Consider the following 24,407-nt stretch of genomic DNA (forward strand, 5'->3'; position numbering starts at 1 on the left):
ATCTCTGCTCCCTTTACTTCCTCTAAGGCACTCACTTCCATCCTCCATATCCTTATCTAATTATCTGTTCACCTATTTAATGCCTGTCTCCCTCCACTAGAATCGAAGCTGCGTGAAGACAGGAAGCTTTCCAGTCTTATTCATGGTCTATCATAGCCTCAGCTCAGGGTCTCCTAACCCACTGTAGTTCTCAGTTCAATGTTTGTTGAATGAGTGAATGAATGAATGAATGAATGAACAGTGAAAAGGGCATGTAAAGGAGTCAAAAGTCCCAGTTAGGATAAACCCATTGATAATGACAATGACAACAATACCATCTTCCTTCAAGTGCTTACTTTTCTCCCTATAGTCAATCCTTAAGATTCATTTGGGAGGTAGTATGGTATAATTGAAAGGGCCACTTACTGGCTGTGTGACCTTGGATAGAGCCCTAGACTGTTCCCAAATCTCTACCTTCTCCCAGAAAAATAATTAGAATTATTATGGAATAATTAGAATTATCCTGTGATGTCTTGACATTCAATTAAAAAAAAAAAAAAAGGAGAAGAAGAGGCCCAGAGAGCCCCAGTGACATTTATTAGACCAAGACATTCCTTAAGGGAAATGATTCCTTTATTTATCTGAGGGGGCCCCCAGCACCCAAGACTGACTACAGGTCCTCTGGAACATCTGGCTCAAGAGTAGGGTTCAAAGAGTCCGCATCTTTGGCCAGGAAAAGAATAAGTACTAGCAGGGACTGGGGGTGCCTTTCTGCCCACAACAGGTTATTCTCCAGAAAAAAAGAGACTGGGCCACCCCAAGCAGTAGCTCCTGATTCTCACATTCTGAAAAGAGTCACTATATCTGCCTCCTTAATTGACACTGGCGCCAAGGGTAACAATAAGGAGGGGAAGGAGGTCATGAGTTTCAAGCTATACGATGTTAAAGTTAATAAAATTAGAATTATTCCATGGAACCATAATTTCTCAAGATGGGGCAAGAAGGGTGGCTGGAAAAGGAGTGAGAAATGACTTCACTGGGAAGGCTTCTGCGCAGTTTGCAAGGGATAAAGCATGTCTTTGTTATTCTCCTGGCTTCTGTTCCTATACCTCTGAAATATGAAGGCTTCTGGCATGACATCCCAGTTCATCACCATTGTTCCAAGGGTTTGCTACTGAATGAGCTATTCACATGGAAACCTCTTGGAGGCCAGGCTTCTGTTGGCCACAGTTTATTTACACCCCGGTTTAATGTGCAGCACACCTTGGAAGTTTGGACAAACTAGACCACGGTACAGCATTGCACCATCTCTTCCTAGTCCTGCCTGCCTGCTCACTGCTGATTAAAAGCCAGAACCCCACCCTCATTCATTCAGCACACACGTTCTAAGTGTCTATCACATGCGAGGTGTTGGGGCTACAGCTGGGAGCAAGCAAAACAAACGCCAATGACAGCAGATCCATGAAAGAAGAAAAGGGGAATCACAACTGGAAAGCCCTTTCCAGGAATGTGAAAAAAAGGAATCAAGATTTGGGTTCATTGATCAAGAGTTGGGATTGCTGGGGATGATGGTGTGTCAAGAACTGGGGATCTCTGGGTGACTCAGCAGTTGAGCGCCTGCCTTCAGCCTGGGGCATGATCCTGGAGTCCCAGGATCCAGTCCCATGTTGGGCTCCCTACATGGAGCCTGCTTCTCTCTCTGCCCGTGTCTCTGCCTCTCTCTGTATGTGTCTCTCATGAATAAATAAACATAATCTTTAAAAAAAATGGAGGAGGCTTTAAGAAGGAAAGTACCTCTGATAAGAGACAGAGTCCTAGAGGGACACCTGGGTGGTTCAGTGGTGGAGAGTCTGCCTTCGGCTCAGGGAGTGATCCTGGAGTTCTGGGACTGAGTCCCACATCGGGCTCCCTACAGGGAGCCTGCTTCTCCCTCTGCGTGTGTCTCTGTCTCCCTCTCTCTCTGTCTGTCTCTGTGTCTCTCATGAATAAGTAAATAAAATCTTTTAAAAAGAGAGAGGAAGGAAGCCCTAGAATGTGGCCTGCAGTTCCTCCATCCCCCCAAATCAGTCACATGGAGTACTCTGGGACCCCTCCCCTCCTCCAGTCTCCCTGCAACCTAGTTTTATGGTAGGCCCCCTGAGCCCTGCTTTCTGGCAGGGGGTGCTGCCAACATGAGTTTTAGGACCGAAAACCTCAGGAGAGAGCAATATTCCCCCAGGATAAAAAGTGGGGCTTGGTTCTCCACCTAGGCAGGGAAAAGCACCCCCGGGGACCCCACGTCTGGCTCAACAGAGACGTGGCTGTGTAGGCACACAACACTGTGAAGGAAGATCTTGCTGAGACTGTCTTAGGGGACTTGTTATGTGAGATGTTGTCAGACCCTTCACCCCAAGGAGGTGAAAAATCCACAGATGGAATCCCGCTTGTCCAGATCTCGACAGCCTCATCTATCGAGTTTAACCAGAATTTCCTGGCTTATGGCTTCTTGTAATGCTGTGCCTCTTCTCCCTGGGGAAGTTCTCACTCTCATCCACGAACTAAGATTGATTGATTGATGGAAAGATTTTATTTATTTATTCATGAGAGACACACACACAGAGAAAGAGAGGCAGAGACACAGGCAGAGGGAGAAGCAGGCTCCATGCAGGGAGCCTGACGTGGGACTCGATCCTGGGACCCCAGGATCATGCCCTGGGACAAAGGCAGATGCTCAACCGCTGAGCCACCCAGGCTGCCCCGAACGAAGATTTAAAGCCTTGCTGAAGAGCTCAACTTTGGACCAGTTACCCTCTCTGAGCCTAAATCCTCATGTGCCAAATGCAATGGAGCATCAGCATCATCATCATCATCATCAGGGTCCTAGTAACACCGGAGGTCATTATGCAACTGGAGAGAAGACGCATATCTCAGCGCTTAACAAACCAGGACTGTGTTCTCCTCGCTGAATTGGGAGAATTTACACGAAAGCAAGGTATATGCGAGGCAGATCAATAATCCACAAGTATTAATTAATTAAAAAAAAAAAAAAAAGATCCTAAGTCAGTGGACTCTGCCCTCCCGGCTGGTGACCGGAGGACCTGGTCGGTGCGGGCTGCACAGCACCTGCCTCCCCTCCCCCTCGCCCCGCCCCCCAGGACAGGGCAGCAAGAGTGGGAAGGGGAACGCGGCTCAGCATTTATTTTTGGAGCCAGCTCACTAAAAATACCCCCGCCTCCCCGTCTGATCACTCTCCCTTTTGACCTGAATGGATGGCGGGAGCCCGGCGGGCCTCCCCACCCTCCGCCCGATGCCCTTTAAAGGAGAAGGGCGGGGGCGCGGATTCCTGCGGCTCCCTCGACGGGCGCAGACGAGCCGCGGCCGCGCGGGCCGCACCGGGCAGGGCAGGGCAGGGCAGGGCAGGGCAGGGCAGGGCAGGGCAGGGCAGGGGCCGCACTGACGTCAGGGCAGCGCTCGGGCCGCCGCGGCAGCCCGGCCCGGACCACGCCCCCGGGGCGGAGAGCCGCGCGCTGCCATTGGCCGGCCGAGCGCGAGCGCCCGCGGCGATTGGCTGGCGCCGTTTGCGAGGGAGTCCCGCTCTCCAATTAAAGGGCCCCGCGGCGCCGGGCTGCGCGCAGAGCTCCCCCTGGGCGCGAACTCGGCCCGAGCCCGCGCTGTGCCCGCGCTGTGCCCGCGCTGTGCCCGCGCTGTGCCCGCGCCCCTGCCCGAGGAGCCGGGCGCTCGCCGCTGCTGCCCGCGGGAGATGGCGAAGGTGGCCAAGGACCTCAACCCGGGAGTTCAGAAGGTGAGCTGCGCTGTCCGTCCGCATTGCCCACGTCCTTGCTTTTCCCCGCGTCCCTCCCGCAGGCTCGGCCGCGACCTACCTAGACGTAAGGAGCAGGAAACGCGCTAAATTCCAAGACTTCCCGAGAAAACAGACTTGAGCTAACAGGCGCACCCACCCCAAAACTTACTCTTAAAAGCCCTCGTGTAGAATTTGCAAAGGATCTCAGTGCTGCCGTGATGCTAATGACAATGTTACTTGAATTTTCTTTTTGCGCTTGTTTTTATTGAAGCCCGATTTGCCAACATATAGTATAACACCCCGTGCTCATCCCATCAAGTGCCCTCCTTCCTCGGTGCCGGTCACCCAGCTGCCCCTTTCCCCCTTCCCCACACCTCCCCTTTCCCAACCCTTTGTTTGTTTCCCAGAGTTAGGAGTCGCTCATGGTTTGTCCCCCTCTCTAGTTACAATTTACATAAAGTAAAACTATTAAAGAAAATAGTAATCCTGTTGTCTGTAGGGAGAGGAAAAAAAAAAAAAAAACTCCCTTCTCCTCTTCCTTCCCCCTCCCAGGATTGAGGTGGAGAGTAAATATTTACTCACAAGGAATCTCCCCTCTTGCTGTCATCCTGTTTTGTATTTTGCGCTCACACACACACACACACACACACACACACACACACTCCCTCTCTCTCTCACACACACACACACACCAGTTTCTTTAGTTGGTGATGTTGGCCATGGCAGCAGTTCCAGCACGAGGGAACTAATTTCTGTCCCCAGGGTCTGCACGTTTCCCTTTCAGGAAGGGCTGGCCAGGAGCCCAGAAGGTCATGGGTGAATTACTGCAGGAGGGGCCTGTGGCTTCAACACCCACCGGCTACTTACCTTGATGCAGTCGGGAGAGGGCACAGGCCAGAGGCATAGAGGACAAGTGAGCTGGAAGGGAGCAGAGACACAGACAGTCTAAGCCAATGGAGAAACTGAAGCCCAGGGTTAGAAACTGAAGCCCAGGGTCAGAGAGCCCAGAAGACCACAGAGATTATTAAGGGAAGCCTTGGGCACGGAAACCCTGGCCCTGCCACCTTTTAGCTGCACTGTTTTGACCAAGTCACTTTTCTGTGCCTCAGTTTCCTTGTCTCCAGTTCTAGGGATGATAGATCGCTCTTTTCTCCAGCAGCACTAGCAACGATAGTAAGCTGGATTGGATTGATCTCCCAAAGCAGTCATTTTTAAACTCTTGCAGGGCAAAGTCCTCCTGAGACCTCTGCCATTACCTGTGGAGTAGAATGAGAGGAAAACAAACAAACAAACAAACAAAAAGGAATAAAGAAAGAAAACAACAAAACCCAAACATATGTCAGAATCAAAATAAAAGTGCAAGCCATGTAACTTTGAGGCACGAGTTCCTGCATCTGATTTATAGCTGCACGTTACACAGCTGACTTTCCCCAGACTCCCACACAGGGTCCAGTGTACCCTTCTGAATGTGTACACCAAGTCAGACTTAATCAGGGCATCTCTCTGGAATGTACCATGTCCCATCACATTTGCCAGACTATTTGGAGAATCAAGTTCTCTCTCCTTCTATGGAATTCGTACACTTTAGACCTTGGTATGATACCTGTTAATTTCCACCTAGTGGCAAGTCATGCATGCACTGCTTTTGTTTCTCTACACATCTTTCTGAACCCCTTGAAGACAAACCTTTCTGGTTCATCTCTGTTCCAACACAGCATACCGTACACAGCAGGACTCAATAAACTACCAGTGAACCACTGAATATCCGTCCAGCTAAGACCTTAGTGCTCGCGGACAGTACATTTTGTACATGAATGTTTTTTAACTTGTCATAGCACGAGGATATTTGTGTGTCTGAACTGCCTTCCCAAATTAAACTGAGGTGAAAGAGTTTGGAGCTAAAGGGGCAAAGTCCCACTGTCCTCTAGAAAGTCAGATGATTTGGGGGTGGTTTTACTACAAACTGATTGATAGATAATGTGTGAAGTAAGACCCAGTACATGGAAACCCTCCTTCTTACTGAAAGCCAAAGCCACCACTTGGAGGAAGCCTTGTTTTTATTTTCCTTTGCATCGGAGACTGTGATTATCGGGATTAGAGGTGGAACATGTTCTCCTTCTTGTCACCCTCCAGTGCCAACTTCCTTGGCCTGCAAAAGGTTTATTTTCCATTTAGATCCAATTACAGGCTTAAAGAAAGAATGTAGTGGGTAGAGATGAAAGGGTGTAATTCTTTTTTTTTTTTTTTTTTTTTTACTTCTTGGGACTGTGGCAGTGAGGAGGACAGTCATCACTATGTAGATTAACCAATGTCTTCAACTCAAAAAGTCAAGGCAAAGGATGAGAGTGGGGGAGAAGCTCTCCTTGCTTAACATTATAATAGTGATTGAACACCGTGTCATACCCAACAGCATTCTAAAAAGCTTTTATTCCGTATTTACTCTTTAAATCTACTGCAGTGGGGCGATTTTATAACATTTGGCTTCAGGATACATAATCACACTTAGGCATTTTGAAACAATTTCATAGACTCTTGGAGCGACAAGGGGCCTATTTACAAAATGAGAAATGGTTTAAAATGGCATACAGACTGTCTCTACTGCCCTACCCCCAAGGGGAAGTGTGGTAGGGGGAATCCCTAGCAGCTGGAAGTTATAAAAGGTCTTCAAGAGAACATAAAATCCAAAACCTGGAGTAGCCTTAGAAATTGTCTAACCAATCCCAGACAGACTGAGATCACATACCTAGTTAGTGGCAGAGCTTAAAAACATTACCAGCCTCCTCTCATCTGTGCTAAGTTAAATGCTCCCAATGGCTGCTCTTAAGCCATCATTTGTTTTTCTATTGGGAAAGGCTTCCTAGCACAGAGAGTTCCCTGAGAATAGTCAACATTCCTTGGTAATAAAGGGCCTGAAAGGCCACATGCCATTTCTTTTGGTGGAATCAACTACTACTGCAGTTGTGTTCTTCTGTAGTGTTTATTAACCATATTTAAGAGTACTGGTACTACTATCAAAATAGTGTTTGAACCAGATAGAGGTTCATACCCTATCCTAGTAACTCTACCACTTACTACCTGTGTGCTCTTGTGTATTAGCTAGTTAACTTTTGAGTCTCTCCTTATCTGAAAATTGGAGAGACAGTAGCAGCATCTACCTCCCAAGGTGTCTGTGATCATTAAATGAGATAGTACATATAAAGAGCTCAGCCCAGAAGCTCTCAAATAGTTAGTTGTTATTGTTGTTGCTGTTATTATTATTATTGGTGGCAATGGCAATGGTATATATTATGATGGGTGTGTGAACTCTGAAAGGAGTCTTTTGGTGAATGAAGGACACACTTTTCTTTATGACTATCCTATCTGAAGAGCAACTAATTTCCATTCAGCTGAACCAAAGCCAGTTGCTCCGTCTTGATGAGCTGAACATTGGTCTTATCTTCATTCTACCCAAACAGATACAAAATCTGCTCACATGGAACAGAGATTACCAGTCATTTCACTCTGGAGTCAGTTTTAGGCCTGGAGGGGGCATGGAGCTCTTGTCACTTTTTAAGCAAGGATACTGAGGCCCAGAGGGGTCAAGCTCCTCATCTGAGATTGCCAAGATGTGCTGAAGCCCATTAGGCTCTGCGACAATACAGCCCTGTTGGCTGCCAAAGAGCCACTTGCAGGAATTTAGAAAGGACTAGAACCAAGAGATCTAAGAGCATGTTCACTGTTGACTGCATGTGTGCCAGTGGCCTGGCTCCAAAAGGTCTGTTTTTCACCCCTTAACTCAGTGTCAAAGGAGCATTACATGATGGTTCTAAGTGCATTGCCAGATTCAGCTGGGTGTCTCCCCACACCCTTCTCTGCCTACCCTCCCTCTTAACTTTCCTGTCCTCAGCCCTTCCTGCCTTCACCTCCAGTTCCTGCAGCGTGCAAAACTGCTGGCACATTGCCTGAGAGAGCCGATCCAATATAAACACGGCTCCTCGAGAATGTCGTTGGCTCCCTCAATCTTAAAAATATATTAAGCTGTCATTTAGAGGCCTTCATAGCCAATGCATTGGAGACATGCCCATAGGTGTAGAAGCACGTTGGCCCGAGAGAGCCTTATCATAAAAGAAAGAAAGAAATTATCCAAGTTCTTAAAGGATCTCTGAAAACAGATGCTGAAGCCATTACTTTGTAAGTTACAGATGCTTGTCGTGTTGTGCAGACATGTGTGAATATGTGGGGTTAGGGGCTGATGAGTGGCTTTCACCAGTGCATCCACCTCCTGAGACGATAGGAGGCAGGGAAAGCCCTAATCACAGACCATCTCTAGGCTTTACTCTCGGCCATCTAGGCTCCAAGACCTTCTCCTAGCCAGGGTTTACACACCACTCTATAAGCAGGACAGTGGGAAAAGGACTTTGGTATTTTCCTCTGAAGATCCTATAGCTTGATCTTCTCAGTATATTAACTGGCCAAAGGTAACAAGGAAGAAAAAGAATAGGCTGAGTCCAGCAAAAGCTGGGGACCAGGAAGGAGGGACAGTGTCACAGGCTCACATGTGCATCTTACTTTCCTACCTCCATGTCCGCCACTCCTGGTGAGGAAAGGGTAAGGACCAGAGACGTGAGGGAATAATTCCTCCTTCAACCCACTGGAGTCAGCAGGGCTCCAGAAGAGGTTTTTGATTTGACCTTGGAAAGGAGAATCATTTTTTCATTCCAGCTTGGACATTCAAAATAGTGTGTGAATAATAATGTGGAAATCTATCATGATGAGTATAGACCTTGGGAATTCTTATCTCCCCAGTGTTCATCCAACACCATTTAAACATTTATTATGAGAAAAGTTTTCTGGCAGTGGTTGAGTCATTATAATAACTGTTGGCATTTCTTTACCAGGTGACTTTGAATAGGTCACTTTTCCTAGGAAGTAGCAGACCTTGACTGAGAACCTGTCTTCCTTTTCCCTCCAGTCCACTAACCTTTCCTATACAGCAGGCTATCTCCCAAATAACAAATGATTATGGATAAACAGGCCTAAAACTCTGTTCCACTGAAAGTAGAATTGTGGAACAGCTTTTCAGGACAACCAGAAGGGAGACACAGCTGTTGTTCTTTAAGTGCCTTCCTTTGGAGGTACCCACCCCTCCAACACACACACATACCCTTTTCATTTGCTTATCGGGAAGAGGATTTGGCTGGCAGCTGCCATGACCTTAGCAGGTGCAAGGCCACCAACAACTTCTACAGGAGTCCTTCAAGATTATGATAGTTCCTTAACTTCACATGTAATCTTCAAGATGTCCTAAACCCATTCTTGGAGCTTTGTACATATCAACGGCATGGATCTGCAAAGGCTCTAGAAATGCTTTCTATGAAGCTTTTATAGAAAAGCATTGAACAAGAAGTTGGGTCTCATATGTGCACTGAGACTCTTTCAGTAGCCAAAACTTAAACTTCGTATCTAGGCTTAAATATTTGATGTGGAAATTTGGTGGTAGCTTCACAAAAACAGAAACAATCATACAATTACAAATCTTTGTCAGACTCCCAGATCAACTCTTCACTCATTGTCTGCTCTTTTATATGAGGAGCAAGCCCTTTTAGGTTTTTTCTCAGAAGGGACCTGTTTGGTATTCCTTTTACCATTTGTTTGGACTCTTGTCACTGAAGGGCTTTGCAGGAAGAGTCGTCTGTTCTCTGCTAGCATAGACAAATTCAAGGAAAGACCAAAGAAAGGAAGGAAGGACTCTCTTGAGTACGTGCACAGTGCTTGGCCTTTCTCATATCCCATGTGGCCTTAAGGACTACCATACAAAAATATGAATATCCTTTCTACACATGAGTAAATGAAGACTAAGTTAAGTGATCATATGATGGCAGGTTAAATCAGGTCTTCACTCCGATCCCAAAACTTAAGCTCTTTCCACTCTAAGGAAAAATAAGAAGGCTTTTCTCAGAAGTAGCAGTCTGGTAGAGAGAAGCTATGATTATCACTGTGAGCTATCTACACATTAATAGTCTGATTCGGGAATTGCCCAGCATTTGCCAAATGTTACCAGGCATTTGTAACCTCTCTGGTATCTCTCGGTCACTACTAGGTATATGCTGTCACTCACAATAAGTCCAAGCCATTTCCAGATACAGAACAAGGGCTTTCTAGATTTCTCCTAGTTCTGGCTTTCTTAGAAGTCTAATAGAACTCAAGGGAGGAGGCTGGTAGAGAGACAATCTAAGGAAGCATACAACAGTATCCTAAAATTACTGAAGAAGCAGTGACCCTTGACCAAAAAAATAAAAATAAAAATAAAAAAATCCTAGAGATCCTAGTCTGAGAGCTTCCAGGAAATTCTAGCCTGGGGATAAGCTTGGCCTTTGGAATGTATCTCTACATGCCTGGTCAGCCTGACTCATGGCCTACCCAATAACACGTGAATCAGGACCAAGCAAAACACAGCCAAGCCCCCACCAGGACACGCTTTAAAAGGAAATAAGATTGCTGAGGGGGAAAAAAGGAAAGGCTCCATTTGGCAAGTCACTCTTTGGAAGGACAAAGGAGTACTGGGGTCCAGCCCATGGCGGCTGTTTCAAATCCACATGATCTGTTTATGGATTTTTTTTTTCTCCTTGCATTTTAAAAGATTAGATTCTTTATAAAATTAATCTTTGGAGAAAAATGCAAATGACTCGTTATTTAAAAGAACTGAGCAGAATCTAGGGATCTGCTTGGTCAGTCCCTTTGTGTTACTGTTGGGATATGGGGAGAAATGCCATATCCAAAATTTATATGAGACATAACTGAAAGATACACTGATTCACAGCATCTTTTATGAATGCAGGAGAAAAGGATATGTTCTATATTCTGTTGCTTCCATGCCCCGAGTACTCTAATTTCAGTCAACTTCATACCTTCAAACTTCAGAAGGTCAAGTGAACGTTTTGGCGATGAACTTTACTTTGGCCACCAGATTTAGAGGCTAATTGAGAAGTGGTTAAACACATAGCCTTTGCAAGCATGGAGATCTAAATGTGACTCATGGTTCTGCCATTTGCTAGATCTGCAGCCTCTGCCAAGTTGCTTTTCCTCTCTGGACCTCTGGTTCCCCGTTTGAGAAAGAGAGTTAACAATAGTTCTACATCTAAACAATAGTTAGTGAGATAAAGCCTGTAATGTGCCTGGATGCCTAGTAAGTGCTCAGAAAATATTTCCTCTTGCTCTTACTGGCATCCCCTCTCCTCAGTACAGCACAGAAATCCCATAGGTAGTTAAGCGCTGGGGTGTGGGAAACCAAGTTCAGCTTACCTACGTCACATCACATGTGGCTTCTAAGATATCAGATTGCAGGACCTTCTCTTTGTAGCTAAACTTAGACTTAGCCATAAATATACTCAGGCTGCATCATATGCAAAATTGTGACAATAGCAACAATTTGCTTTGGGTGGCTGGTTGCCACACTTCTAAAAAGCAGCCCTCCCTCTGCCTGAGACCAGTCCTTGGCCCCAACCGTTTGATCGTGGACAGGCTTACCCTCACCAAGCCTCAGACATCCTGCTTATTAATCAGGATAATGGTCACTCATTTCTTCATTTAGCAAATATTTATTTAGCATATATCATGTGCCAAGCATTGTGCTGAGTGCTGAATACAAGACATGAATAAGAAAGTTTTGGTCCCTGCCTTGTAAACTTGAGTCAGGTGAAATTAATTTCTCATAAAAGTAGGATAAAGGCCAAATAATGTCAGTGTTCTATGAGTCTGTGTATTCCTTGACCACCTGCAGCACATGTGCACGCACCCTCACATCTACACACCTACTAATTCTCCTTTGCTACCCACCTCATATTCCCCAGGACTGCACACATCTAAACCATACCCAACCCCAGTAATTTGTACAGTGTAACAGAGGAATGAGTTCACACTGTCCTCCCAGTTTTTACATTTTTTTAAAGATTTATTTTTTTGAGAGAAAGAGCACATGAGCGAGAGAAAGGGTGGAGGGAGAAGGAGAAGCAGACTTTCTGCTGAGCAGGGAGCCCTGATGTGGGGCTAGATGTGGGGCTCCATCCCAGGACCCTGGGATCATGATCTGAGCCAAAGGCAGACGCTTAACCAACTGACCACCCAGGAGCCCCCCTAGTTACTGCATTTTAAACAGGATATTTAGTGACAAAGAGTCTGAGGCTGGAGGGACTATTGGCAGCTCTCAGGTACTATGGTAACCAGCAGCCCCTTCAGCTGCCTTGCAGATATGGTGGTAGACAAACTGTGCTCAGCCTGTGTCCTCAGAGGCAGCCTAACGCCCCAGGCTCTGTCCTTAGTGGTGTTGATGGCAGGGGCACCAAAGGACAGGGACACAGGGAAAGGGTTCTTGGATGGCTAACACCCCTATAACCTGCCCTCAAGAAGATAGCATCTATTTGGGCTGTATGACTAAGTGGCATGTCCAGGTACTGATTCATGAGGCTGACTACCAAGGTGACTGGCCTGGCTGATCCACTGGCTGCAAAAAGTGGAGGGAAAGTGGATCCCAGCCCTGCCCTCATCCTGGAGGAGAGCCACCCACCTGCCAAGGCATTCCTTTGCTCCCCAGCCCGCCCTGGCACTGTGACCAGCCAGTCTCCTTGCTGAGTGGATCTGGTCTGAACTGGGGGGGGGAGGGGGCAGGAATCAGCATTTGGGGGCTTAGCTCAGAGGAAGTCAAGGGAATTTTTTACATATTCTTAGCAGATAGAAGAGAAGTTTTTAACTAGGAATCTGTGGATAGAATTGAAGGTATCAAGGACTGTAAATGAAGAAAAATTACACCCTCACATACCCAGCCTCTAATGGATTCAGCATTTCTTTCAATTGTGAATGAAGGCAAAGCCCTGACAACTTAGCAACCCCTTGACTTGTTTTCTTTTTTAACTAAATAAAGCTATTGTACAAGACATTTACATTAGAAAAAGATAGCTGAGTATGAGCCCTCTGCCCTTGATACCAATGGAATTCTGATACTTTCTTGTCCTATTCCTGCTGAGATAGATGTCAAATGTACCTTTTATACTTGTCCATATTCTGAAATCACAGTAAATGCACTGCTAAGTTCTGCTAATTAACTTAATAAAGGCATGTATGTCACTAAATTATAGATCTGTTTTTACATAGTGGTACTATTTCAGTAATAGTGGTTTCCTCTGTAATCCTACCTATTTTATGCACTTAAAACACTGTTCTGAGAAGGGAGGCTTTCATGTCAGACAAGAAAAAGAGCCCAAATATATAAAGACGTCTGTCAAAATAAAGCCTCAGCAGTACTCTATACACATATACACAAATATGTACATATATAAACACACATATACACATACAGCTGTAGTGGGTTGAGATCTGAGGCTCTTGGAGCAATCTGGGTTTAAATCCCAATTTGGCTACTCATTTCCTGTTATCTTGGGCAAGTCACATTACCTCTCAGCCTCAGTTTCTTCATCAGTAAAATAGGCCTAAAAGTTCTTGTCCTCAACAATAACCTGTTAAATTCTTAGCACAGTACTTGACAAATAATGTTGTATTTTATTTTTTTAAGATTTTATTTATTTATTCATGAGAGAGAGAAAGAGGCAGAGACATGGGCAGAGGGAGAAGCAGGCTCCATGCAGGGAGCCCGACATGGGACTCGATCCCAGGTCCCCAGGATCAGGCCCTGGGCCGAAGGTGGCGCTAAACCGCTGAGCCACCCGGGCTGCCCTAATATCGTGTTCTAAACATGAGTTACCATCACTATGAATAGAGCTAAGGAGAACGAAATGGTAAAGAGAATAAAAACATTACTGAGACAAAAATTCTTCACCTCGAATTTGGCACACACAAGAATTTAGCTCATGCAAACATTTATTATGTGCAATTTTTATATGCCAGGGACTAAGGGACTAAGCTGATAAGTGGAAAAAGGAAAAGGAAAAGAGTCTCAGAAGCTGATGGTTTCAGAGAAAGAACAGCCAGTGTGGCCATCAGAAAATGAACAGTTCCTAAAGACCTTGATCAGAGGTACCAGTATAGAACTGAAGGAGTTTAGAAGAGGCAGTACTTAACCCTACCTGGGAGGTCAGAGGAGGCTTGCCCAGGAGGCGACATCTGAGCTGAGTGTTGAGAGACAAGGATAAATGAGCTGTTTGGATCAGGTCATGGTCCAGTTTTATGCTTTCCAAGTCTGGCACGTATATTCTCCATCCTACCTGACTTCTAACTTAGGGAATATCATCCATCTTAGACTGTGGAGAAATACATTTCCATGTATACATCTATCCCCACATATGTATCTTTTATTTTCTCATCTGAGGACTGGCTCCTCTTGCTTTTCAACCAAAACACTTTAGAGTGATGAGGATAGCAGGCCCTGCAAAACTGGCACACAAAGCTTCATGGCAGTGTCTTGAGACTCTTCCAGTTCCAGCAAAGGAAATCCAACAAACTCACCCCCATTGAGTTTGAATTTTTGCAGGAAGATGTAGACTCAGATAACTGAGAATACGCAATATAAATGGTAAGAAAGGAACACACACACACACACACACACACCCTGTGAAATTCAGCACACCGCATGTGTGAGCAGAACATGAAAACAATCCAGAACAAGACAGGGTATGTATTTATGTGCCCCCAAGTTTTATTCACCTTTAAACTCTGAAGCCATAAATGATATTAAGAGCAAAAGAAATCTCGGGTAGGAATCTTTAATGAAATAAGAGAAAAAAAAATCAACTTTTGAAATATGGAACTTGTTTAACAAGATCCAGAATCTTACATCGAAACAATTCCTTTTGAACAGCGCTTCAGATTTCTCACTTGGTCAGACAGTGTGAGTTCCTTGTTGCCATGTGTTAAAGCAGGTGAGGCTTCAAAATGAAAAACACATGGTTTGGGTGTCAAAATGCCACTGGGAAGATTGTTTTTGATTGTTCAGTTGTAGATGGTGTATTAAAAAAAAAAAAAAGAAAAGAAAAGAAAAAGAAAAAAATCCCAGATAATTCCCTGTCAGTTATCTGGAAAATAAAGTTGTAAGAATCATGCCTGTGTTTGCAAGGACCTGAGAAGAGGCAAAGTTTGATGGAAAAGCTGTGTTTCCTTGAGTCTGTCCTCCTACACAGCCAACATGCCTAAACAGCTCATGGGGAGAGACACCCTGTAATAAGATTCACAGTAACTAGAATGACTGTCGTCACCTGCCTCTACTTTTCTTGGATCCAGGCCAGGCAGGGTTGGAGCCACCACAAGAGAAATCATCATATACATATTTGAATAATGCTTGCACTATATATTTCAGCAACTACAATTAATTTTTAAGAGGTGGGAAGGGCTTTAGTTCCCTGGATCCACCTCCTTATTTAACAAAGAAGGAAACAGATCTGTCTTGACCTTGTGACTTGCTCAAGAGCTGGGATAAGAGTTTGAGGTATCATAGTATTTCAGGTTCAAAAAGGCTTTTCAAACTCTATTTTGTTCAGCTATCCCATCCATAAACATGAGATGAACTAGACAGGACAGCCAGATCCTCTGAGAATGCTACTGACCAGCACTCGCAGCTCCCGAAGAGATCTATTTTTTTAACTCCTCTAAATATTAGTTCTTTGTTATTGTGAGCTAAAATCTCTCTCTCTCTCCAACTTCTTCCCATTGCTTCTATTTCCCTAGCTCCTCAGTTCAAGGATGCAGTGACCACTTTTTCTAATGTTCCAGTTCTGGTAACTGACCAAGTCCTCTGTATTGTTCAGGATTAAGGTCAAAGCACCTGTTTCCTGAGTTAGTTCCTGCCTTCTGGGAGACCTAGTGTCAGCTTTTAGCTGAGTGAGATAGCCAACAGACAGCCCCCAGTTTTTGTTTTGACATAAGCTCGGTGACTCATGCCACCTTCTCCATCTGAGCATATTTACTTCTCCTTCTAATCTCACCCAGTTGGGAAGGCCACTTCTATGCCACCGAACTATCCTATTTCTTGGAGAAGAGCTTTTAAAGTACAAAAACCTGGCAAAAAAGAAGGGGATAGGCATCTCAAAAGCACTAAGAACTCCAAACCCATGTCATAAATACTCATGAAAAATCATCACTGATCCACAAGCAAAATACTTGATTTATAAAGAATTGGAGGCAGGGGGAGATGATAAGAAATCAGAGAAGGCTAAGAAGGTAAAGAAGAAAACCTTGATAAACAGAGGTAATATATTTTTTAAAAGATTTTTAAATTATTTACAAACTTGTCATAGTTTATTACTATATGGAATGCTAGAGCAGTAAAAGAGCAATGTAAATCGTATATCCTGCTGATTTTTCCATCTGGAAGGGATGTTCAGAAAATAAATATGAAGGCTGGTCACCAAAAACAATTTGCTTTCATTAAATGATGCCACTAAAAAAGACAATCCACAAAGAAAATATTCACAGTACATATATCAGACAAAAGATTATATCGAGAATATATAAATAACTCCTTTAAATCAATTTTTAAAAAGCAGTCCAATTTTTTAAAAAATAGGTGGGGATTTGAACAGGCATGTCACAGAAGAAGATGTCTAGATGGCTACTAAGTGTAAGGAAAGGTATTCAATGTTATTACTCATCAGAAAAACACAAAAGCACCGGGAGACAGCATTACACAACCAGAAGACTAATAAAATTACATACTGACAGTAGCAAGTATTGACAAAGACATGGTGCAGCTAGAATTCATACGCTGCCAGGAAAAATGTAAAATGATACAACCACTTTGCTGGGGCACCTGGGTGGCTCAGTTGGTTAAGCATCTGAGTCTTGGTTTTGGCTCAGGTCATGATTTCCCACATCGTGAGCTTGAGCCCCCTGTGGAGCTCTGCACTCAGTGGGGAGTCTGCTTAAGGATTCTCTCCCTCTGCTCTTCCTCCCCTGTGTATGCATTCTCTCTCTGGCTCTCACTCTCTCTCTCTCAAATAAATATTTAAAAAACAAAAAGATACAACCACTTTGGGAAACTGTTTGGTAGAGACAAATAATCCTGAGGAGGTGGAAGTAGAGAGAACATGAGGGCAAAGGACACAAGACAGACATGGAATAGAGTACATGAGACCAGCACCCCTCAGTGGGATCCCTACCCATGCAGCTTAATCTAAAACCTTCTGACCCATGGACCAAGATCAAAACCAGCATGGTAGGAGTGGGGCCAGAGACATGGGAGGGAGACTCTTTGGCAAATTTAGGAAGAATCTGGAGATGAAAAGGAAATGAAAGTGAGAGAGTTGGGGGAAGGCACCATTCCAAACCAGACTCTTGAATTTTTAATGCCTGGTCCCACGTTTAATTATCTTCCTGCAGACTCGCCTACGAAAGGATTGGCTTTAGGATGGTGGCTGAGCCAAGCCTTGATTTGTTTCCTTCCTTCAAACAACTGACTTAAACCTTCATCTGACCCCAGAGGCCCCCCTCTTTCTGGCTGGAAGTTTCTTGAGAACAAACTGCAATGATTTCCATGGTCTAGGGCGGCAGTTGGCTCAGGTCTCTGGACAACAGCAGCCACATCTCAGGAGAGTTGGCCCTCCTGAGAGACGAGAGCCAGCGGGACAACTGAGAATTGGCTGAAGTTTAGTCCAAACCACTCATAGCTCAGACCGATATCGACTTTAAGTTTCTAGTCCCTGATGAATATTTATACCAAAATAGGGCCAGTGGAGAAGTTCCATCTGTGTGGATTTTAAGAGTTTTGCCTTCCCTCAGCCACGTTGACCAAACTCAGGAAAGTAGCAGAATCATTGCCAAGTACATACTCTTTGAAGTACAAGAAATTCTGAGAAGGCCCTGGACCCATCATATTTCTTCTCATCCTGAAGACTTAGATTTGGCACTCCTTTTTTAAAAAGTGCTTAATATCACCACCTCTTAGTGCTTTATAATTTTAGACTAGCCCTGGACACTATGAACACTCTTTTGAAAGAGTGGATAGTCTCTTCAAAGTTTTGCTGAGTGAAATTGCTTTGCTGGTTGATATTTTCCCCATCTTTCTAAAGTCTGGATGGTCCAGTTAATCACTTTAAGTCACCTCTTTACTTTGCTAGTTGACAAATAGCCCCGAATTTCTCTTCAGTTTTATTAGTCACTCTATACTCCTCGGAAGCAAAAACACCAAAAATTTTATTAAGTTCTGCCCTTGATATGAGGGATTAAAATAGAAGCTCTGCTCTTCTACTGGATATATTAACTCCACTTATCAAGCACAGGCCATGTGCCAGGCACTGTGGTACATAGTTTTTTCCTAATGTTTACAGAAATTTCATTTTACAGATGAGTAAGATTCAGATTAAATAAACTGCCTTGGTGACATAGCTAAATGATGAACATGAAATAAATGTGGGTAATTCAATCCACAGCTCTCCCACTTCCCTCTATGCCATTTCTTATCTATATGTAACATGTTTGCAGGGTTCCAGAAAGATGGGCCATGATAGGGAGTAGCCCTCAGGCTCAGACCTTTTAAAAGACAATAGTATTAGCTGGAATGTAATGATGTTTCATATTTGTCATATTTTTTATGGTTACCTTCTGTTTTAATGTTTTAATACATTTATGGTAAAGGGTTTTTTTTTTTTTTCAAGAAATAAGTTGTTTTTCTTTTTTTTTTTTTAATTTACTCTAAGGGAAATAAACAATCACACAGATGGTATATTGAGGACAGAATTCATGAAGGAGCAACATAGGTTTTCCTGAACATCTAATACTTGTTTATCCCTAATCTGTATAGCACTTTTCAGTTTTCTCAACATCTCATATGCAGTGTCATATTTGATTCTCACAGCAGCCCCGTGAAGCTGGTAGGAATTATGATCCATTTTAAAGGTGAAAAGAAATCGAAGTTCAGAGAGCAGAAACTACTCACCAGGGTCACATGGGTAGTGATAAAGTAGCCAGGGCATGGGTTCAACTCCTCAAGCTCCAACATGAACGGTGCTCCCCCAGTGCTCTGCCAGCAAATCATTTCAAGGGCAGAAGTGGATAAAGGGATATTCCAAAGCAATGAGCCAAGACCAGAAATGCCATGGAAAGTCCACAGAGCTTAACGACTCTCACAGGCTGGCCTAAGTTTTCACAATTTCCCAGTGCTTGTATATATTCTGTTTCATGGAGAAGCCTGTGGTTGCTACATTCTGAGTTGCTCTAGAGAAGTCTGATTTTCTCTATCTGGTGAGTCACCTTCCAGAAGGTTCAGAAAATGGCTCTCCCATCAGAGGAGCATCTCCTACCTTCTGGGATACACCCCCGAAGGGATGGTACAAACTAGAAATGGACCCCTCAAAGAGGAACAGCTGGATCCTGCCCAAGAAAAAGAACATTTCTTTCCATGTCTACTTGCCTTGAACAACTGACCAGAATGCAGACCACAGGTCTGGGTGACTGGATGGGCAGGAATACCATAAACAGAAGAGAACCAGTGGGTTTGGTGGCAAAGAAGGTAAGATAGCACTTCCGTCATACGAAAAGATTCCAGGAACCGAAAGCATTCCTGGAGATAACAATGAGAGTCAGAGGGAATAGCTGAAGCTATTTGCATACATTGATGCATAAAGGAGAAGCATAAGATCCAGTTCTAGAACCTTACAGGGGAGGAGAGAGCCATTGAGGAGGGCTGAGAAGGGTTGGGCAATCAGGGAAGACTAGAATTCCAGAAACTGCAGGAAATCAGGGTGATTCTTATTTTTCCAATTCTTCCTGTCGGCATCAGCCTCAGATGAAGAATATTTATTATACTTTAGCTTTTAATGTAGCACTGAAGAGGCATTGGTTGAAGACAAAAATGAAAGTTACAAAAGAAGCTAGTCAAACACATGTTCACTGAGGAGCTACTACTATGTGCCAGGCAGTATGTGAGGCACTGCTGATACAGCAATAAACTAGATACATAGGGCCCCTGCCCCCATTGAGCTTACAGTCTAGCAGGAAAGAATGTCATTAAGGAGTTATATTCAGGATTAAATAATAATTAAATAATTACAATCATGATGGGTACTACAAAGCAGTACAAAATACAGGGTTTCATAAGACAGTGTGATGGGGTACCTGAATGATAAATAAGAGTCGAGTATAGGGAGAGAGAAATGTTCAAAGCAAAAAGAACTGCATATGGGCAGACTCAGAGGTATACAGGAAAGTGGCATCTTTTCTGGGGCATATGGTTAAAAGAATAATCCTAAAATTATTCAAGAGATAATTTTCTGGAAAGTGACTTGGCTTCTATAGTTCTGATTTTGCATTCTAATTGTGTCAGATGAGCTGCAAAGGTGAGACCTTGAAAGCAAATTATTTGCAAAGTGAATGACCATCTGCTAATTGCAGTTTCATAAAACTAGGCTTAGAAAAATTTGACCTAAATACTCTGTAAGGTGTTTTCATTTAGAATCTGTGATTTCCTTGTGTCAGATTTTCTTAAACGTAGAATTCCACTATATAAAGTATGTGCAACTAGTTCATTATGGAGAAAGCTCATTGGGGGGAAAATCAAGGAAATGATGAAATATTTGAAAATATATTTAATGTTAGTTTGAAAAACATACGATAGTGAAGAAAACGAAGAGGAAAAATAAGAAGGGTACTTCTGTTTTAAACCAAGAAACCATCTTGCTAAAGACATTCGAAACACAGTAGTTTCTTAACATCAAGGCACCAAAGTTGGCTGAAGGAAATGTGTGTGTGTCTCAAAGCTTCTACTCCCATAAATTCACCTAAGAATTTATGTGTGAGATTCCCAGCAGGAATCATTTGCATAAGCAAAGCCTTCATACTTTCAGTAATAGTGCCGTACTTTTACATGGCACACTTCCTATTACCATATCAAGATTCAGATAAGCAAGATTAAAAAAACTTCCAACTTGGTTTGCTATGTCTCTCCATTTCCAAAATTAACTCCAGTAAAAGTGTGTTATCCTTAGATCAGTAATGCTGCAAGAATTCAGACACATGCATACACACACACACACACACACCCCAAATTAATATCCTTATAGAAAGACATTCTTAAGACATTCAGCCACTAAAATCAGGAGTCATATAAAACCAGGGAGGTATAATAAGTTAAGTATTGCCAGCCTCAAGCCCGCAGTCTTCTAACTTGAGGAGGAGTCTACTAAGGGCTGAAACCTAAGAACCGTGAAGCCAATTAGATTTTAATTTCCAAGTATGGCCTGAAGGTATTAGGCCTGGGGACACCGACAGCCTGTTCTCATTTAGGAAATGGGGGAGGGGAGAATAAAGAAACCCTACAAGGACTTTATTTTCTTTTATCTTAACTTCCCTCAAACCACTTGGTAAATCTCCGATAAAATTCCCAAGAGGGCTGGATAACTTCTGGCTCTGAGTGAGCCTAGTGGCTTTACTTACATCTTCCCAAGAACTGGCAGGGCTGATCCATGAAAGAAAAAAGACAAGTTTAAAAAAGATAGCATTGGAGCCTCTGGAAACATTTTGGCAAGAAATGCCAGGTCCATTCTTGCTCTATGGAAATCCCTTTCAGTGAAAACAATGCCCATACTTTGGGAACCTGGTGGTCTCAAAAGAGACCCATAAAAAGTCTGGATGTGGGGGGAGGTAGAAGGACCCTCTCCCCAGTGACTTTTTTTAAAGAAGCAATGCACCCCTCAAATAATGGGCTGACTTGTCTAAAAACAGGCAATTCTCAAAAACAGGAAAGAATGGTTTTGTCAGTCTGTGAAATTCGCTATTCATGTTAGCCTGGGCAGCATCTGTAGCTAGTTCAAAGGGAGCTGGTGTCAAAGAAAAATATCAGTTCAATCCTAAAAATCCTACCACTTCAGCCAGCAGGGTCCCTTATACAAAAAATTTGTGGACCTGCTTTGTACTCAGCCATGGGTACCCATCAGCTGTCAGCAAGAAGCTGGCGGCATAGAGGCTGATTTCCTCTCTTTCTCAGTCACCATCATTTTTGCTCTACCAAAGGAAAGTTAAAGGAGTCAGAGTCCGAGCAGGGCCCGAAAACCTCCTGCATTTTCCATGCACTGCCGTTACACAGATGCAGTCATCCAGCCATTAATCGCTTAATTTTGGATTTGGAACTTTCTGCCTCGTTCCATATTTCTCCCATTTCAAAGTGACCCCAGCCTTATCACCTTGTGAAGATAAGAGATATTCTACGAATATTTCAAGGCTGCCCACCTTCAAGGGCTCTGGCCAGTGCTAAGCAGGAAAGGAGCCCAGCCCTGTGAATTGTCACATGGAATCTCTATAGCTCCTCCATCCAAATGTCCCTCATGTCAGGCCTTTCCAAGAGCCACAAACCCTTGGAAAATGTACTGATTTGAGTCGTATTGCTTCTTTGCCTATTTTTGATGAAGTGCTAAAAATACAAGAGTAAAATTACCAAAACACAGACAGAAGGGAAGAAAAGTGGGCAGTAATCCCCTATCTTGGCTAGCAGAGCACTCACAGCGTCTGCTCCATTATGCCAAGTAATGATGTGGTAGGAGGTAGACATTACTAGCAGACTTAGCCAACCAGGCCTGACAACAGGGGGGAGTATGATTGCAATATCTCGCTCTAATCGGGAGGAGATTATACAGGATGTGGCCAGTAAGGATGGGTCAGCTGTTGCCCACAGGCAGGCTTCCATGTGCCTACTCTGTTCATGGCCCTGGGTCTGGGCATTCCTGCTTTTTTGGAACCAGCCTGAAATCAGTGAAGGTTGGATGAAAGAGACAGGAGGGGGGATAGAGAGGGAGGCAAGAGCACGGTCTTAAACAGAGAAACCTTTCATTTCATATTTCCCTTTCCACATATGGATTTGCTTTTCTACTCAGTTTTCATAGCTGGAGTAACCCTTTTCATTCACACATGATGTGAATCTCAGGAATCTCCAATAATTTCCTTACCTGGAGGGGAAGACAGAACCAAACAAATGATTGCAAGTATAGAATTGTTCCAAAGAAGGCTGCATGTGCATGCATATGTGTGGATGTGTGCACATGTGTGTGTGCATACAGGTGGATGGGTGTATAATAGGTCATACATGGTGGTTAGGAACTTAAAGGGGAAAGCTTCCTGAAGAAGTGGTAGGAGGAACTGGCTAGTGGTTTCTAGAACTTCCCCAGGGGCATTATTCATCAAGAAACCTGAAGAGAAGGATTAGGATCTATTTCAGGGATAGTGGGTTGGGGAGACACAGGAGCAATAGGACTCTTTCACCACGCTTAAGGGGCCGGGCCGACCAAGCATTCTGCTAACTTTCCACACACTCTAGAGAAGCATGTACTGGGATTCTGTGAATTTGTTTCTCCTTGCTGGCAGCTCTGATTTCAACTTAATTCTATGTATTAAACATGATGTTTAGAGGAAGAATAGTAAGAGGAAGAATAGTAAGAAGAACATGGTGTATTTTGCCCCAAACACAAATTCTCCTACAGTCATGCCTGCACAAACTATCTTGACAGAAGAGAGAGAGAAAAAAACACACATTTCTTATAGAGAGTAAGAAGTACTCTTTTGTTGGGCATTTGTTCAAAACTTTGTTTGGGACACCAGACACTCCTAACTAACATCATGGGCTAAATCCATCAGACTAATTCTTCCAACCACAGCTGGTCCGTGGAATCAATTTAATACACACAAACCATTTAATAAGAAAGATAATTGAATCTTTACCCCGAAATACTGACAACTCAAGCATTTCTGCCATCAGCTCATCACCCACCAAATGTTTTCCTTTTCTGTTGCTTTAAATAGGATTAGTCTTTAAAAACAAAAAGGAAAAATAACAAGTTTTCCATCCATAGAATTCTGAATACGAGATCAGTTGAGCTAATTTCAATTTGTTTAGTCTGTGCATTTTTATCCTTATTACACAATTCGGGAAAAGGGTATCTAAGTTGAAGTGATTTCCTTATATCTGTGCTTGTCCAGACAGAAGACTAGAAATGCCCAAGAAGCAACCTTGTGGGTAAAAACAGATTTGGACACATACCCACACGTGTATGCATGTACATCTGCACACACATCCATGTACACACACAGTCCCCTGAAGAATACTTGTGCCCCCAGATATGACCTCTGATGTTGACATGGTTTTTGTTGCTGGCTTTGTGAGACTTGCTATGGTTTTACGAGGCGCTTTATCCTAATTTGTTTCCCTGGCTAATTTGCATGGCATTATAGAAAACATAGATTAGCCAGTGCAGAATAGAAATTTGAACAAGACCGCCAGCAGCCAGTTCTGCTCACTCCTCTAACTGGTGTACTGTATTCTAAGCCAGCCATCTTAAGGCCGGGTGGGATAAAAGAACCCCCCAGGATTGAAGCTACAAGCCCCACTTTTCAACTCCTATTTGGGGAAATGGTTTTCTTGGCCACAGACTGAAGCCCTGGCTCGAGACTTCCCCACCCGGAGTACAAGCATCAGTAGGGGGGAGAGTGAGCCAGAAGCCAGAAGATAAACACAGAGCAGTAGTTGTACCTAAGATTGGAGGGAGCAAGATTGGGAACACCCATTTTACATGAAAAGAACATAAATATACATTATGGAATAGGATGCCAAAAGTCCCCCTAATGTAAGAGCAAACAGATTAGAAAGAGTCTGTGTTGTTCACCCAGCATCCCAGGGTTTCTGGGCCCCCATCCCTACCTCTGGTAGCATACAGGACCTGTCACAGGGAGGGCTTATGTTCAGGAA

At 43.8% G+C, this 24,407-nt stretch overlaps 1 protein-coding gene across 1 annotated transcript in view; it reads left to right on the plus strand.

Annotated features, from left to right (window-relative positions):
- The first annotated feature begins 3,579 nt into the window (after positions 1–3,579).
- Positions 3,580–24,407, plus strand: part of LMCD1 (LIM and cysteine rich domains 1) — a 58,246-nt gene continuing 37,418 nt past the window's right edge. Inside the window, exon 1 of the mRNA XM_041762602.1 lies at positions 3,580–3,760. Within this exon, the coding sequence (XP_041618536.1) occupies positions 3,719–3,760 (42 nt within the window). The 5' untranslated portion in view covers positions 3,580–3,718. The remainder of the gene's footprint in view (positions 3,761–24,407) is intronic.

This window comes from Vulpes lagopus, chromosome 7, assembly GCF_018345385.1.
Source record: "Vulpes lagopus strain Blue_001 chromosome 7, ASM1834538v1, whole genome shotgun sequence".
NCBI classification, from domain to species: domain Eukaryota; kingdom Metazoa; phylum Chordata; class Mammalia; order Carnivora; family Canidae; genus Vulpes; species Vulpes lagopus.